Source organism: Leptonychotes weddellii, chromosome 13, assembly GCF_054177405.1.
Source record: "Leptonychotes weddellii isolate Sample4059 chromosome 13, ASM5417740v2, whole genome shotgun sequence".
NCBI lineage: Eukaryota > Metazoa > Chordata > Mammalia > Carnivora > Phocidae > Leptonychotes > Leptonychotes weddellii.
This window is the reverse complement of record NC_138381.1, coordinates 33,557,839-33,575,859: the sequence shown is the minus strand read 5'-3', so window position 1 is coordinate 33,575,859 and position 18,021 is coordinate 33,557,839. Positions and strand designations below refer to the sequence as shown.

The following is an 18,021-nucleotide window of genomic DNA, read 5'->3' as shown; positions in this document are numbered from 1 at the left end:
AAATTTAAGTGACTTAATATGTACTTGGGATTGATACTGCTATTTATCAAATATATTATCAACATCTGTAGATCTAATTTGGGAAAATTAACCCTTTGAAGGTGAAGGTCTAGGATAAGTTGAAAAAATACTGAAGATGTCCCCTATGAACATTTCTGTGAGGATGAGAGCCTCTTCACATCCTGCATAATAACCATTTGCCCAAGACCACTTAAAATTTCCCAACAAAGTTTTCCCCTTTGCTATGAAACCCACCTGTCTATACCTTTAATTATCCTCCACAAAGTTGATGGCCAGTGGGAGTCGGTCCATCTCTGCCACCTCAGTTAGAGGACATACCTGGAGGAGAGAGGCAGGCCTGCAAGCCCCTAGCCTCTGATGCCCTCCACAGCAGGAACTGCGACTCCACCGTTTCATGTGATATTCCCACTTTGTGTGAGGGCTCCCCAGTAGGAAGAAGTCCTACATCCTGGCTTTATTTATTTATTTTTTAATTTAAAAAAAATTTTTTAAAGATTTTATTTATTTATTTGACAGAGAGAGATAGCGAGAGCAGGAACACAAGCAGAGGGAATGGGAGAGGGAGAAGCAGGCTTCCTGCCAAGCAGGGAGCCCGATGTGGGACTCGATCCCAGGACCCCAGGATCATGACCTGAGCCGAAGGCAGACGCTTAACGACTGAGCCACCCAGGCGCCCCACATCCTGGCTTTATAACAGAGAATTTAGTTTCTTCCCATCCACATTGAGGCCAGGTGACTGGAGTTTTATTTTTTACTTGATTTAAAGTGAGGAAGTCTTTGAAAAACACACTTAATGTTTACATTTACTTAGAAAAAGAGTCCTTATTCTTGGTAATGTCAATTTTTTATAGCCTCATCTTTTATAGCGTTTTAACTATGTATTTAACGACCTTTTTTTTTTTTTTTTTACAAATTGATGTATAAGTGACATATTAGTTTTAAGTGTACAACATCATGATTTGATATTTGTATATATTGAGAAATGATCACCACAGTAAGTCTGATTAATGTCCCTGAGCATACGTAGTTACAGAATTTTTTTTCCTTGTGATGAGAACTTTTAAGATCTACTGTCTTAGCAACTTTCAATTATGCAATAATTACATGCCCTTTTACTTTGTTCTCTACTGGCTTCATGAATTTGGTTTTACTGTTGAATTCTCAAACAAAATGTAAGATGCTTGAAGTGACAAACATACCCTTAAATCTTTGTGCAGTAGCCATGATGCTGGGCTCATAGCTCTTATATTTTCTTACTCAGTTGGGTTAACAACTTTTTGGATTAATCTTCTGGTTGACTTGGTGAAATGTTTTTTATGTTGTTCTTTTCACCACTACTTCTATCATAAATGATATAGGATGGAGGGAAGGACTCTCAGTCATTCTTTGCTAAGTAACTATTTAATAGAACATTTTAGAGTGTTCATTTTATTCCTATAGACATTTATTGAGCACTTTCAATGTATTTGTTCAGGGTGTGGAAAGTAGAAGCCCGGGTTCTTTACTCAGTGCTTAGAATCCAGCATTGGTGATAATCATAACATGTGATAGAATATTTACAGTAAGGCCTCTTTTTATCCTTCCAGTACCAATATTAGCATGTGGCGGTGATGATTGCAAAATTCACTTATTCGTTCAAAGAGACGACCAGGTAATTAATGATTTCATTAAGGTACTAGAATTATGTTCTGCTTAATTACATATCATAATACTATTTCCAGATGGTAGAATTTTAAGCAATATTCTGATCTAAACGAAAATAGTCCAATAGGAGAATCTTTTTTGACATCCTCTCTTAGACAATTTTCCACTTTGTTTGAACACCAAGTAAGTGCTGTCTTGGCCACCTGGTCCAGAGTTGTTAGGTGGGAAACAGGTCGTTGGATGGGGGAAGGACAGGAGGAATGTTGTGGTAGTGGATTTTTTTTTTTTTTTTTTGGTAGATTTTAAATAAAGTATATCTATGGTGAAATTCCCCTGGTAGTGTTTATTTGTCCTTCTGAGCTTTACCTACACGTTGAGTGGTTAAATTACAGGAGGGAAGTTCCAGAAAAGATGTAGTTTAACTTTAGGTTTATTTATTTAATAATAGAGATGCTTGTTTCTTCGCATTCTATAAGAAAGTTTAAAATGGTTGTGAATGTCCAACCACCCAACTTTTCTCTATAGAACAGCACATGTCATTTTATCCTGTAAACATTTAGAGTATTTGTCTATAGATACTATATTACCTACTCACATGAGTTAGATGATTATAAGATTTTTATTCCCAAATGAGAGCTCTATCTTATGTCTGACCAGTGTGTTCCCAATTTAAAACCAAACAAAAAACAGTGCATTAGGACTGCCTGTAGCCCCAAATGAAATCACTGATACACATGAAAATATTAAATTCTTACATCAAGCCCGGTGATTTTTGTTATCTTACTAGTTTCAGAAAGTGCTTTTGCTCTGTGGACACGAGGATTGGATAAGAGGCGTGGAATGGGCAACCTTTGGTCAGTATGAAATCTTGCTGAAGTACATATGATGGGGCAAGTGTGTGGAACTTCCAGGAAAGCAGCCTCTTATGTGTTCATTTAATGTTTTCTTTGTATGTAACATTTTTCTATTGTTTCTGTTAGAAAAGAGAATTCTTACCCCTTTGTTAACTATTAATTGGAGTGGTAGAGGATGAAACTAGTTGATGTTTTAAAGAGGACACTAGCTATTACACATGAAGACATTCTTGAATTCTTTGTAGAATTTTGTGGACTGTGTATAAGAATGCTGCACACTGTAACCATTTATTAGCATTGTATGTATATTTGCCAACGTTACTAAAAAAGAATATAGGTTAAATGAATGAAGGGTAGGGAAACAAAGTCTCATTTTTCCAGGAAATCTAGAGATCAGCATATTGTAGAGGAGAAAGTCCTATACCTAAATTTAAGAATATAATGTTTAAAAAATAATAACATTTTTTGTTTTATTAGGTAGAGATCTTTTCCTAGCAAGCTGTTCACAAGATTGCCTGATACGAATATGGAGGCTATATATAAAATCAACATCTTTAGAAACTCAAGACGATGATAATATAAAACTGAAGGAAAATACTTTTACAATAGAAAAAGAAAGTGAGTAATAATGAAAATATTTGATGTAGCAGCTTCCTAGTTCATTCATTTATCTGTTTCACTATACACCTACGTGAAGGTTAGTTTTTCAGAAGTATCTGTTGCCTACCTGAAACTGATACTATGCATTTTTTAAATAAAGGTTATATTTGAGGATAAGTTATTTTTCATATATGAAACTTATTTTTTTCTAACCATATTAGTAAGATTTTTAAAAATTGCTGAAAATGTCCAATGTTTTCTCAGTAAATTAATTTATAAAATGATGCCAAATTTGCAGTTTTAGCATAGGAAGATCTAAAGGAATAAAGAGAATTATCCATACCTTTACTTAAATAAGAGACAAGCCAAAGCACTACACTTGAGTGGTATATGTAATTCTGATTTTTTTACTGTCTGGAATCAGAACAGTACCTCTGCATGGTAGATCCTGCTGAAATGTTGTATTTGAAGGAAATACTTTTGAGTGTTCACCTAAATTATAAAGTTAGCCCTCAGTGAGCATTGTTCACCTAGGAATACTCTTCTTTCTTATTACTTTAATTGGTTTTAAAGCCGACTAGAGTTGAGATTTTGGTAACATAGTTTTATAGGGAGAACCAGGAAATCTTTAACCAGCATGTTATGAGTAGCTAGTTATTCCCAAATATGAAATTTTTGTGACATTTTTATTATTTTATTTGAAAGGTTACGATACTGATTTGATCTCTATTTCTACATTTTTTTTTTTAAAGATTTATTTATTTGACAGAGAGAGACACAGCGAGAGAGGAAACACAGCAGGGGGAGTGGGAGAGGGAGAAGCAGGCCTCCCGTGGAGCAGGGAGTCTGATGCGGGGCTCGATCCCAGGACTTTGGGATCATGACCTGAGCCGAAGGCAGATGTTTAACGACTGAGCCACCCAGGAGCCCCTATTTCCACATTTATCTTGTTTTTTTAAAAAATGGTATTTAGGCTATTGCATGTTGATAATGAGTGCGGATAGGAGGCTTCAAGGAGCCTGACATGTCTGGCTTTGCTTTTTAATTGGAATATAACAGTAGCTGTTCCAGAAAACTTTTAAAATCGAACATATTCCTTAGTATGTGTTTATGATTAGATAGAGAAAAATTTATATATCTTTAGGACTTTTTTCCCCGTAATTCTGAACAATGGATAAAATTATTGGAATTTACTTTTTTGTTGAATGCTCTTTTTTGTTAAATTTAAATCATGTGCTGATTTTTGAAAGGGGGTATGTAATTGTACAACTTGGTTATGAAAATTCTTTTTAGAAGAGCTTTGAGAAAAGAAAATGTCATTGTTTTTGTTATAGGTATTAAAATAGCATTTGCAGTTACTCTGGAGACCGTGCTGGCTGGTCATGAAAACTGGGTAAATGCAGTTCATTGGCAGCCTTCATTCTACAAAGGTAGGAAAAAAAAACATACACATATCCCTCATTTCACTTAAATCTCACGTATAGAATTTTAAGCTGACCAAATGAAGTGGAGGGTTTTTTTGATTAAAAATCTCAAATAGGGACATCTGGCTGGCTCAGTCAGTAGAGCATGCAACTCTTGATCTCAGGGTTATAAATTTGGGCCCCATGTTGAGTGTAGAGATTACTTAAAGTCTTAAAAAAAAGTTAAAAAAAATAAATAAGAATTTCAAATATAAGACATTTTTAAGTTGGCAAAGTATAATACTGCAGCTGCTGGACATGTTCTGCTGGACACTCAATTCCATTGAAACTTACACTCCTGAGTGGGAAAAGTGTGACTGATGCTGTGATGCTGAAACCACCACACCCCTTTTAACTCTCTTTAAAAGGTTTCATCTAATCATTATGGGATTTAAGAGAAATTGACTTTTAAGCCAACTTCAGTTTCACTGGAACCTTTACCCCCTGCAAATAGAAAGTTGGTGTAATACTGGGATACAACATTTATGAAAAAACAAGACTTTCTTCCTCTTTCTTTTGCCCTCAATCTTCATTTATGGAGTGATGGTTGCATGCTGAGGCTGGTGCTGCAGTGTAGAGCTGAACAAGGCACAAATCTCACATTCTTCCTCTAGCCCCTTCCCCAGGGCAAGAATAGAAAAGATCAATAATGAATACTCAGGTAATCAGTATTCATCTATTATTGATATTATGCCATATTTGTTGCAGTTAAAAAAGAAAAAAGATATTACTGGTATTGAGGGACCTCTGTGTATTCTTTCCTGAACTCTTTCCCCTCCATTCTTCCCTTAGGGCAACTACAGGACTGAATTTACTGCATATCATTCCCATGAGTGTTTTTTATACTTCTGCTACATCTTTACATAGCCACAAACAGTATTGCTTTACAGCTGTTAAAACTTGATATCAATATGTATTCTCTTACAACTTGCCTTTTTAGTTAACATGTTTTGGAGATGTATCCGTGTTGATTCATGTAGCTCTAATTTATTTTTATTGAAGAATAATATTCCATTGTCTAAATATACCACAAGTCATTCATCTAGTCTTCTAATGGTAGACCTCTGTGGTATTTCCAAAAATTTTGCTATTGTAATGCTGCAAGTGAATGTTCTTGCGGTACCCATGTCATGTTTTTCTAGTACAATCTAAAAACATAATGCTTGTTGGTCACTTTAAGGCATTAGCTTTTATTCTTTAGATGGTGTTCTTCAGCAGCCGATGCGATTGTTGTCTGCCTCAATGGATAAAACCATGATTCTCTGGGCTCCAGATGAAGAGTCAGGAGTTTGGCTAGAACAGGTAAAAATGTGAATATTTAAGGAACAGAAAATTGGGTTTGATAACCAATATTTAACCCCCAAGTTTATATTCCTGGAGCTGCAGCTGTTAACTCTTTATGTATGCTAAATAAGAGGGAATGTTACAATCTATGGACTCTCTGATTTCTACTGTGAAAAGCGTGGAATATTGATTATAAATTATTTTCTTTTATTGCATAGGTTCGAGTAGGTGAAGTAGGTGGAAATACTCTGGGATTTTATGATTGCCAGTTCAATGAAGATGGTTCCATGATCATCGCTCATGCTTTCCATGGAGCATTGCATCTTTGGAAACAGAATGCGGCGAACCCGGTAAGAGAAGCGTTTTTAAATAAAGCATTTGTAGGGGCGCCTGGGTGGCTCAGTCGGTTAAGCATCTGCCTTCGGCTCGGGTCATGATCCCATCGGGCCCCACATCGGGCTTTCTGCTCGTCAGACAGCCTGCTTCTCCCTCTCCCTCTGCCTGCCTCTCTGCCTACTTGTACTCTCTCTCTATCTCTCTGTCAAATAAATAAAATCTTTAGAAAAATAAATAAATAAAGCATTTGTAATCAAATAGAGTGAAATGAAACCTAGGTAAACTATGTTACATACTTATAATACTCTGCAGAAACATAGTAGAGGTGTTTAAGTTCAAATGACATCACTTCTTACTATGGACATTATACTGTAGTTATACTGAGTAAGAAACTTATGCTTTTCTTAGATTAAAAGTATTCATTTGTCCAGCATTGTTGAGGTTTTGAAATTTGCACATAGGTAAACTTTCTACATAAGTGAACTTTAAGCTGTATAAATTTTAAGCTCTGCCTTTAAGTTCTATAAATTTTTTTGATGGGAGTGTTTTCTAAAATGTTTACTTTCCCTGTCTTCTTAAAGGAGATAACGTAATTTGGTCTTTCCTTGGACAGTTGGGTACTCCATAGGTAATTACTGATGAATGACTGACAAAAGGGCAGTAGGACTACCTGTTATTTTGTGAGGGAATATATTAATGCTCCAGGGCTGTTCATAAGTGTAATTTTAAATGGTCCTCTAAATACTGGGTTCTTCTACATCTTTTTTTGTAGTTGTTAATCTCTTATCTTCCTCTAGTCATGTAGCTGCCTCTCAACATTATTCCACTCTTACTTTCTCATTTGCTTTTGATCTGCTGCTTTGGGTTTGGGGAAATGAAATTGCAGGAACAGCAGCTAAGAGCACAGGCCTTGGAGTGAGGCCACCTGGTTCAGACCCTGGCCCCAGCATTTTCTAGCTCTGTGACCTCGAGGACATTGCCTAACCTCTGTCTCAGGTTCCTCCTCTGTGAAATGTGGATAGAAATAGCACCTACTCAAAGGGTTTCTGTGATGCTTCAGTGAGTTCATATTTGTACGGTATGAAAAACTGGGCCTGGTACATATGGGATAGTATATTCATGTATTTTAAATCAAGTAAATAAATGAAAGAAATAAGAGCATTGAGTGAAATGTGAGTCACTAGATTCTGAATGTGCATCTCATGGCTTCCTTTATAAAGTAAAAATTCACGGCTTTGCATAACCTTTAGTTGGTGGGCTTTGTAATAGTTATATATAAGGATTTGACTTCTCAATGCATGGAATGATTTACTTTTTCCCTAATGTTTTCCATTTGGTGTTGACCTTCAAGATTGTTTCTATTAGTATGGAATCAGACCTATACATACAGAGAACAAACTGATGGTTTCCGGAGAGGAAAGAGGATGTAGGGTTGGGCCAAGTAGCTGAAGGGGAGTGGGAGGTACAGACTTCCAGTTACGGAATGAGTAAGTCGTGGGAAGAAAAGATACAGCATAAGGAATATAGTCAGTGGTATTATAATAGTGTTTATGGGGACAGGTGGTAACTACACTGGTGGGAGCATAGCATAATGTATAGATACGTTGAATCACTATATTGTACACCTGAAACTAATGTAACATTGTGTGTCAACTGTACAAACATACCAAGAAACAAAAGGATTATTTCTACTATGAAATGAACCAGGGAATCATCAGCTAAGGCCCTTCTTTTTTTTTTTTTTAAGATTTTTTAATTTGAGAGAGTATGCGCATGTGCGTGGGTGGGGGAGGGGCAGAGGGAGAAAATCCCAGCAGACCTCTTGCTGAGCATGAAGCCCGATGTGGGGACTCAGTCCCACGACCCCGAGATCATGACCTGAACCAAAATCAAGAGTTGGGGGATGCTTAACTGACTGAGCCACTCAGGTGCCCCTAAGGCACTTTTAGATAAGATATATTTTAGGATAAATTTTGTTCTTAACTCGGAGTGCCTTTGAGCCATATTTTAGCTTTAGTGTTTGAGAGCCTTCATAGAAAAAAAGCATCAGATGAGGAAAAAGAAACTCAAACCAGAAGACAGAATTCAAGGAACTTTATTTGTGCTTATAATTTGGCTTCAGATTTATAATAGCTGCTTACCAGGTATTTAAGGTGACTTTATACATTTTATTTTTTTAAAGAAGTTTTAGGTTCACAAAAAAATTGAGCAGAAAGTACAGAGTTCCCATTTACCCTCTGCCCCCACACATGCACAGCCTCCCACACCAGAGTGGCACATTTGTTACAATTGGGGCTGATTTTAAAAACAAATACTGTATGTTAGGACTGTTACAGTGGAAAACTGTACTGAGAGTCCAAAAGTGCTGCTCTTTGTTCAGAACTTTTTGGGAACTCCCATTAGTGCTAACTTTAGAATCAATTTTTATGTCACAGAAGAAATTAGCACTTCTTAGTCACAACCTTTTAATTTTTTTGACTAGAAAATAATATAGCTTAGTTTAATCACTGACTGTATTCATCATACTTGGCTTTGAGTGACCTTTTAGCTATTTATACAAATTTACTTTTACTCTAAAGATTGTTTTACCACTACTTAGGTTGTTCAAAAGATGCTTGTAGATGAGACACATGACATTTTCTATATTTCATCGTCTCTTTGTTCGCATGGTTGCTGGTACGAGCTTCCTCAGGATGTGGGTATGCTGGGTTTGATTCATTCTCTGTTCTCTATATCTGTAGCTCCTTTTACTTGATAAAGAAAGCCATCGGGACTCCTGGGTGGCGCAGTTGGTGAAGCATCCGACTCTTGGTTTCGGCTCAGGTTGTGATCTCAGGGTGTGAGATCAAGCCCCGCGTTGGGCTCTGCTGAGTAGAGTCTGCTTGAGATTCTTTCTCCCTCTCCCTTTGCCTCTCCCGCTGGTGCACTCTCTTTCCCTCTCTGTCTCCCTAAAATAAATGAATCTTTAAAAAAAAAAAAACCAATCAGGCACATACTCAGAATCTACTGACTCATTTTACATAATACTCTTTATTATGTAGTTTAACAGAAAAATACATAATGCCTAGTATGGCATTGTTCTGGGTGCTTTACAAATAAAAATTCATTCAGTTCTCATAACAACCGTACAAGCTTGGTAACTCTTTTACAGAAGAGTTCTTTGAGGCAAAGAAAAGTTAAATAGTGTTTGGCTTCTAGGAGGCATTCAGTAAATGCTGAACAGAGGGGAATTTCCCAGGGTTACTGCTTTAAAGGACGCAACACATATTTGAATGTTTAAGTTCTAATATGCTTGATTGGAAAACCTATCCTTTTATTTTAGGATCCTATTATTTTAAGATCTCATCTTGTTTTTTTTGGTTTTTTTTTTTAGCTTTTTACCTTGCTGGGGGGATGGGGGCATCAGTCTTTTCCATCATTAGCCCTGAGGGCAGAAGGCATTATCATGATTAGACTTAATTCTGAGTAGTAGTCATCTCTGATTATTTTGATGTGTAATGAGTACTTTCATTGCAGAGAGAGTGGACTCCAGAGATTGTTATTTCAGGACACTTTGATGGTGTCCAAGACCTAATGTGGGATCCAGAAGGAGAGTTTATCATCACTGTTGGTACTGACCAGACAACTCGACTTTTTGCTCCATGGAAGAGAAAAGACCAATCACAGGTACAATGTCTTCCTACTTGACTGACATTTTTTTAAAGTACATTTTTTTAAAAAACATCCTTTAGCATGTGAAAAGTGGGGCAACATTGTTAACCACTATGAAAGTGCAAGTGAAAACAATGACACGGTGCCTCTGCACACTGTAGAGTGGCCGAAGTGAGAAGTACTGACAGTAAGGAGCGGAGCTAAGGATGCTGAGCGGCCGGGTTTTCATATGTTGCCAGTAGGAGTGCAAAATGATACAGCAGTTAATGAAAACGGTTCGGTATTTTCTTAAAAACTTAGACATACGTATACTCTTTACATTTCAGACAATTTAAGTGTTAGTTGTTTTCAAAGTGTATTTACTTGCGTTCTACATAAAATTTTACTTATCCCTTGTAATTTTAGGTTTAATTCATTAGGAAACACTGTCAAGTCTGCAGTAAAAGCAAATTTCTAAAGTCATGTAGTATTAGGTAATAGTGATTGAGGGCAATTTTTGTTCAATAAACTTTTCAGTCTTGGACCTGAGCCCAAAAAATTACAACCGAACTTTACCACTGGCAAGCCATTGAACTGTGCTATGTGGTAGAGAAAGCCTGTATACTCAGCTTTAATTTCTGACAAAAATTCTTGGAACTGACTTTGGGTCAGTCCTTGAAAATGAGTGAAATCTGCCACTACTTCAGTAGCAGTGGTAGATTCAAATTATGGAGTTGAGGGCATTGGGAGCAACACTGGAGTCCATTAAAAAACAAAGCACGTGATTTGCAGTGCGTTTCTTTGGCTCTTTGTGATTTATTACCTGTACAGCTCAGCTGTTGTTTATTAGTCATTCATTAAAAAAATGGATAAATTGGACTTCACCAAAATGTAAAATTGCTGCTTTTTGAAAGACACTGTCAGGAAAATGAGAAGACAGGTCACAAACTGGGAGAAAGTATTTACCAAGCACATCTCTAGTAAGGGATTGATATCCAGGGTATATAAAGAACATCTCAGAACTGAGTAATAGGAAAACAAACAATCCTGTAAAAAAATGGGCAAAAGATTTGAACAGATACTTCTCCAGAGAAGATACAAGGAAATAAGGACAGGAAAAGATTCTCAACCCCACCAGTCATTAGGGAAATGCAAAGTAAAGCTACAGTGAGATACCATTACACACCTCTCAAAATGACTAAAGTAAAAGAGTGTACCAAGTGTTGATGAAGGGGCAGGCCGCTGGCACTCTTGTACCCTGCTGGTGGGATTGTGAAATGTATAACCTCTTTGGGAAATAGTTTGGCAGTTTCTTAAAAATTTAAATATGCATCTTTGATACCATGCAGCCATTTTACTTATAGGTAGTATTTACCCAAGAAAAATAGAAGCCCATGTCCGTGCAAAGACTTGTACAGAAATGTTCACAACTGCTTTTTCAGTAAAAGACAAAAAGTGGAAATAATCTAAATGTCTATCAGTACGTGAATGGATCAACAAGCTTATGTATATGTGTATATATACATGTATCTATATATATAGCTGTACAAGGGAATACTACTCAGTAACAAAAAGGATTGAATTATCACTAAACACAACACGGATGAATATGCTCTGTGGTCATATTTCCATGGCATAATAAATGATTTTGCATCTGATATTTTGCTTGTTGAAAAGAATTTGGTTTTCGAAATGTATGACCATTTTTTGTTTATCCTATTTTAATACCCAGGTGACTTGGCATGAAATTGCCAGGCCTCAGATACATGGATATGACCTGAAGTGTTTGGCAATGATTAGTCGGTTTCAGTTTGTTTCTGGAGCAGATGAAAAAGTTCTTCGAGTATTTTCTGCACCTCGGAATTTTGTGGAAAATTTTTGTGCCATTACGGGCCAATCACTGGATCTTGTGCTTTGTAATGTGAGTATTCCTCTAATGTTTTAACTAAATCCATGTACTTCATTTAAAAAATTTTTTTTGCTTAGGCCTGTAAATGGAGCTCATGGGTAAAAGGAAGTCAAATCATGTTATTATTGGTTTGACAAACTTTTGTGCACATTGTGACGTGCAATAATTTAAATGTTAAAACCAGAAATTTTTTTAAACAGTAGCCTAAGACACTGTAAAGAATAGCAATGTTAAATCAAGGCAGGAATACCATGTATCATCACTCTGTTAGGTGCCTACAGTAAAACAATATATAATAGGTCATTTTTTTTTTTAAGATTTCATTTATTTATTAGAGAACGCACAAACGGGAGCGGCAGGGAGAGGGAGAAGCATGCTCCCTGCTGAGCAGAGAGCTGATGTGGGGCTCGATCCCAGGACCCTGGGATCATGACCTGAGCCGGAAGGCAGACATTTAGCTACCTGAGCCACTAAGGCACCCCTAGATAGGTCATATTTTCAAGGAGATTTCCATGTAGCTGTAGGTTAGAGGTAGGGAGCAGTGGAACCGAAGTACTTGGAATTACTGGATGAGACCAATGATTTATTTGGTGGCTAAAGATAATTTGATTGGTATAAATTGCGGGGTATAAGCAGATTATTGGCACTTCAAATGGCACTCTGTAAAAATTTTTTTAAATATTGAGTAATTTAAATATGTTTAATGAAAATACTATGTGCCTTTTTAGGAAACAGTGGTGTTTGCATGGGCATCATTAGGCATGTGCTTGGGAGACTCTTGGAAGTAGAGCCCTGGGCATGCCATTTTCAGCCCACTTTTTGCTAGAAACCAGACGAGTGCTCTCTCTGTCAGACTTTGAAACTCACAGAGCTGTTAGGGTTTGACAAGCTCGTGGATGAGAAGATAGCCGACTTTATGGATTGGGTGTAGAGGGTTGGGGGTTAACTGCAGCCTGTCTTTGCAGAGTGATTGCTTAGCATTCCATCTGTTGGTTTAAAAGAAAATGGAAGTGTAGGCAGATATCCACACAATGTGGTCTTTAAATTGTTCCTCTGCATTTATGAGCATGATATTTTTGTGTGCCTGAGGTAATAGTAACTTTTAGTGTTTAAAACATGTATCATACTTTTTATTCCAGCAAGACAGTGATCTTCCAGAAGGAGCTACTGTCCCTGCTTTGGGGTTATCAAATAAAGCTGTCTTTCAGGGTAAGGCTTTAAGTGTCCAAAAGTTTTGAACCCATAGTGGTTTTTAAGACCTAGTTACACACTTGGATAACATGTACCTCATGTTCATTACTGATTTTTTTAATAATTTTTTTAAGATTGGGGCTCCTGGGTGGCTCAGTCGTTAAGCGTCTGCCTTCAGCTCAGGTCATGATCCCAAGGTCCTGGGATCGAGCCCCGCATCGGGCTTCCTGCTCAGCGGGAAGCCTGCTTCTCCCTCTCCCACTTCCCCTGCTTGTGTTCCCCCTCTCGCTGTCTCTCTTTGTCAAGTAAATAAATAAAATAATTTTTTAAAGATTTATGTATTTATTTTAGAGAAGGGGGAGGGGCAGAGGGAGAAGGACAGAGAATCTCAAGCAGACTCCTTGCTGAGTGCAGAGCCTGAAGTATGGCTTGATCCCTACAGCCCAAGTCAATACCAAGAGTCGGCCGCTTAATTGACTGTGCCACCTAAATGCCTCCAATTTTTTTTTTTTTAAATCACAATACATGCATCTGCTTTCTCCATCAGACATTTCATGCTAAGTACTCTGTCCATACGCAGACCCTGAAATTGGTGCAGCTTTCACAGAGTGTGTTTCATGGAGCACTGCCACCACACATACCAATATGGCTAGCCTGAAGAATTTGTCTGATTGTTTTAAGTTTGGGAAACGTTAGGTCAAAGAAAAAGGAAGGAATCTTTATGGAATTGACTGGTGCTTCAAGGAGCACATTTGGTAAATACTGGAGTAGCGGAAATAGCCTTGGCTTTGGAATCACGTTGATGCATCTTTGAAGTACAATCAGTAGTTTGAGGTGCCACTGCTTTCTGATGGTCTTAATATTGGGATGTGCATAGGACATATACATATGAGGACTGATTGATGATGTTGATGTGTTTTTTTAAAACTAGGAGATACAGCTTCTCAACCTTCTGATGAAGAGGAACTGTTAACTAGTACTAGTTTCGAGTATCAACCAGTGGCCTTTCACCCCTCCATCCTTACAGGTAAGAAATGGTAAAAAAGTGGTTTAACAGAGTCATTAGTACACATAGTATGGTACCTGTTACTCTTGACCTAAATAAGTGCTATGGAATTCACTTATTTGCATGAAAATAGAAAAAATAATTGCAATGCTATACATTTATTGTAGAACCTCCCACTGAGGATCATCTTCTGCAGAATACTTTATGGCCTGAAGTTCAAAAACTGTAAGTTAAACTTAAAGTTAAGCTCTTTGATCTGATTCTGTCATAACTTGTGATTTTTTTTTTTCTCACCACAATTTGATTTTCTCGTTTGCTTTCCTTTTACCTACATTGTCCCCTCCCATCTAAAAATCTTTAGTGGCCTTCCTAAGGGGCAAGAAAAGCTTCACATAGATTTTTATATTACTATGCATTCTATTTACTGGATTTGTTTATTGGTCTTCATATTTAAAGTAGAGAGACATAACATATTTCTTTTACTTTTTCAAAAGGACTTCTAAGATTTATTATTCTGTTGTTATTGTTTTTTTCCCTTTTATGGTTCTCCATCAAAACCTTTTCTGGATTTATTGTTTGTTGTACTGGGTGGCTGGGGGTGAAAACTCGTATTTTAATCTAACTGTTTGAATAAGTTGTATCACTTTTAGGAAGCTGGCATTTTCCCCAGTCTCTTTTTTTTTCCCTAAATGTTTGCCTAGACAGAAATGTAATGTCCCTAAAAGAATTGTATGTTAGAGAGATTGATGTTCTTTTCACATTTGAAAACTGCAGCCTGAGAATAGGTGCATATACTAATATAGAGATCATGCATTTTTTTTTCTTTTTAAATTTTAGATATGGACATGGTTATGAAATATTTTGTGTTGCTTGTAGCAATTCAAAGGCCCTGCTTGCCTCAGCATGTAAGGTAGGGAATTTTACTTTTTTATTCTATTTGTTCACATGTTACTTGAGTCGTCAGACTCTTAAAAGTTGTGGTGATGGAGACGGAACACTCTGTGAAAGGTCACTGGGGCCTGCTTTTTTCTGAATCTTGCTTTCTCAGTCTTGTTTCCCTTCTGTCCCTTCAAAAGCCTGCAACTGAGGGGCGCCTGGCTGGCTCAGTCAGTAGAGCATGTGACTCTTGATCTCAGGATTGTGAGTTCAAGCCCCACGTTGGGTGTAGAGCTTACTTAAAAATAGATAAAATTAAAAAAAAAAAAAAAAGCCTGCAGTTGGATTTTAAATCTGTTTCAGCCATATCCTTTTGTTCTTAAGTACTTGGTTTGAGTTGATTTATTTAATCAGGTATTTTAAAATGACCTCAAAATGCGATAAATTGAAATAATTGGGAGTCCTGAAGACAAGGGGAATGAGAAGGTGAAACCCAGAGCGTGCTCCGTTCCATCTGACACTTTGTCCAGGAACAGATGTGGTACTGACCAGAGTGAATGGACTCCCTCAGCCCATGCCATGGTGAGGCAGGGTGGAGGCTGGCTTACTAGCATGCGGAATAGTGCTCTTCAAGCTTTTGCTTGGGGGAATGATCTCAAACTCACAATTCAGTGTTTATCCATATTCTGTGGAGAGAATATATATGGAGGATTGTCTGAAAGGTCTGAGACCCACATATTTCTCTACATTTTCTAAAATGTATTTACTCGTTTTAAGCTGATGACTCGAGCTGCCTATCTGGTTGGGCCCCCTCTGTCTCTGCTTTTACTGTGGCTTCTTGCCACTACCTGTATTGAGAGGCATCATAAAAAATATTGCTATGCCCCTCCTGCCTCATGTCCTTTGCTTGTTGTCCTCTCTGTGAGGATGGTACTGAGACTACTTCCTTTTGTTACAGGGCCTGTGGAAAAAATGGAGCTTAGTAGCAGGAATAGTCATGCTTCTCCTGAGCAGCTCATTTGTTTTTAGCTTTGGGAACTGTCAGTCATATAATTGGTTATTTTTCCTTTTCAAGTGGGCTTGCTTGTAGCAAGTGTGTGCAACTTTCTTGTTACTTGTGTACTTTTTCTGTGTATTTTATATTTTAATAAACAGCAGAAAAGAGGTGTGGCTTGGAAAGTTTAAATCTGAAGGTTTACCTGAAGGTAGCCGGGTTTCTTGAATGGAGGATGCCAGCCACACATTTGGTTTTGATTGGTAAGGCAAATGATTGGGTGTGTCTTCCTTTGAAACTAACGTTTTTTTTTCTTTAAGATTTATTTATTTGAGGGAAAGAGAGAGCGAGAACAAGCAAGGGGAGTGGCAGAGGGAGAGGGAGAAAGCAGACTCTTTGCCTAGCAGGAGCCCTACGTGGGGCTCGATCCCAGGACCCTGGGATCATGACCTGAGCTGAAGGTAGACGCTTAACTGACTGAGCCACCCAGGTGCCCGAAACTAATGTTTTTAACAACTTTATTTAAAGTTGTTGGCGTGCTATAAGTTGCATGTTGAAGGTGAACAGTTTGATAAGTTTTAACATGTTTGTTTATACCTGTGAAATCACAACTATAATTAAGATAATGAACATAGCCATCAACCCCAGAAATTTCCTCTGCCCCTTGGTAAGTCCTCTTTCCTGTCCCTTCTTACCCTGTCCTATCCCATCCCTAGGAAACCACTAATTTGCTTTCTGTCATGATAGAGTACTTGGCGTCTTCTAAAATTTATATAGATGGAATCATACAGTATGCTTTTTTTTTTTTCTTTTTTGTGGTCCGGCTTCTTTTGTTCAGTACAAGAATTTGAGATTCACCTATGTTGTTGCATATATGAGCAGTTTATTCTTTTTTATTGCTGAATAGTTTTCCCTTTTATAGATAAATTCAGTTTGTTGATCTGTTCATTTATATATTTTTTTAAGATTTTATTTATTTGAGAGAGAGCACACAAGCTGGGGGAGGGCCAGAGGGAGAAGCAAACTCCCTGCTGAGTACGGAGTCCAAAGTGGGGCTCGTCCCCAAGACCCTGAGATCATGACCTGAACCGAAGGCACATGTTTAACCCACGGAGTCACCCAGGTGCCCCTGATATATTCAGTTACTAATGGACATTTGAATTGTTTCCAGTGTTCGGCTTTAACCTATAAACCAGTTGTGAATATTTGTATACAAGTCTACATACAGATACATGCTTTCATTTCTGTTGAATAAATACCTCTGAGTACAATTGCTAGATGTATGTTTATTTATTTAAAAAAATTGTTTATTTATTTTAGGGTGGGGGTAGCCAGCACAAGCAGGGCAGGAGGAGAGGGAGAGGGACAGGTGCACTCTGCACTGAACACCAAGCCCAGTATGGGGCTTGATCCCAAGACCCTGAAGGCATGACCTGAGCTGAAATCAAGAGTCAGATGCTTGGAGGAAGGGGGAAAAGATGGCAGAGGAGTAGGGGGCCCTATTCCAACTGGTCCCCAGAATTGAGCTGGATATCTACCAGACCACTCTGAGCACCTATGAAATCAGCCTGAGATGTAAGAAGATCTGGATCTCTACAAACAGAATATCACAGGCGGTTGGTTTCGAGGTACAAAGCGGGGAGCCGTGATTCCGCGGGCAGATATCAGAGGATAAACGGCAGCCGGAGGGTGCCTGGCCGTGGGGATCCTACACCGCCGGTGAGCGATAGCCTCCTGCGCTGGGTACGGGCACAGACTCGCAGACCGATAGCGGCGGGGCAAGGACTTTAGGGCAGCTCCCCAGACAGAAACCGGAGCAGCGGGGTCATGTGTGCGAGCTGGGAGCGGCTGGCGGTTTTAGAAGTACAAAGGGCAGAGACGTGCCCCGACCTGGAGGCAGGACTGGGAGCACTGCAGAGGGGTGCACAACCCAGGACGCTGCAGTTTATAGCAGCACAGATAGAAACGGAGATAGTGTGGCCTGGAGAGCTCACTGAAGAACAGACTGCGATCCCTCTGCTCTGAGGCAGAGGGTTGGAAACGGTCTCTTCTGCTCTGACTCTCGGAAGAGACGCGGAAAGCCACCAGGGAAAGCCGCCAGAGAACAAAAGCCCCCCAAAAATGGTTCCCACTGAGCCCATACCCCGCCACAAGGGGGAAGGGCAACTGTGCCCAAACAGGGTTGCCCGAGTACCAGCGTGGCAGGCCCCTCC

At 38.5% G+C, this 18,021-nt stretch overlaps 1 protein-coding gene across 5 annotated transcripts in view; it reads left to right on the top strand.

Moving 5' to 3' along the window:
- Positions 1 to 17,079, top strand: part of ELP2 (elongator acetyltransferase complex subunit 2) — a 27,227-nt gene extending 10,148 nt beyond the window's left edge. For 4 of the 5 annotated variants that reach the window (XM_081801390.1, XM_081801389.1, XM_081801391.1 and 1 more), the window contains 12 exons: positions 1,608 to 1,672; positions 2,453 to 2,519; positions 2,997 to 3,137; positions 4,454 to 4,549; positions 5,784 to 5,884; positions 6,085 to 6,216; positions 9,719 to 9,868; positions 11,565 to 11,753; positions 12,881 to 12,950; positions 13,864 to 13,959; positions 14,106 to 14,163; positions 14,776 to 17,079. In XM_081801390.1, the coding sequence (XP_081657516.1) occupies positions 1,608 to 1,672; positions 2,453 to 2,519; positions 2,997 to 3,137; positions 4,454 to 4,549; positions 5,784 to 5,884; positions 6,085 to 6,216; positions 9,719 to 9,868; positions 11,565 to 11,753; positions 12,881 to 12,950; positions 13,864 to 13,959; positions 14,106 to 14,163; positions 14,776 to 14,971 (1,361 nt within the window). In that variant the 3' untranslated portion in view covers positions 14,972 to 17,079. Of the gene's footprint in view, positions 1 to 1,607; positions 1,673 to 2,452; positions 2,520 to 2,996; positions 3,138 to 4,453; positions 4,550 to 5,783; positions 5,885 to 6,084; positions 6,217 to 9,718; positions 9,869 to 11,564; positions 11,754 to 12,880; positions 12,951 to 13,863; positions 13,960 to 14,105; positions 14,164 to 14,775 lie in introns of those variants that run through there. The other variant, XR_014139633.1, reaches the window with a different exon arrangement.
- Positions 17,080 to 18,021: the final 942 nt, after the last annotated feature.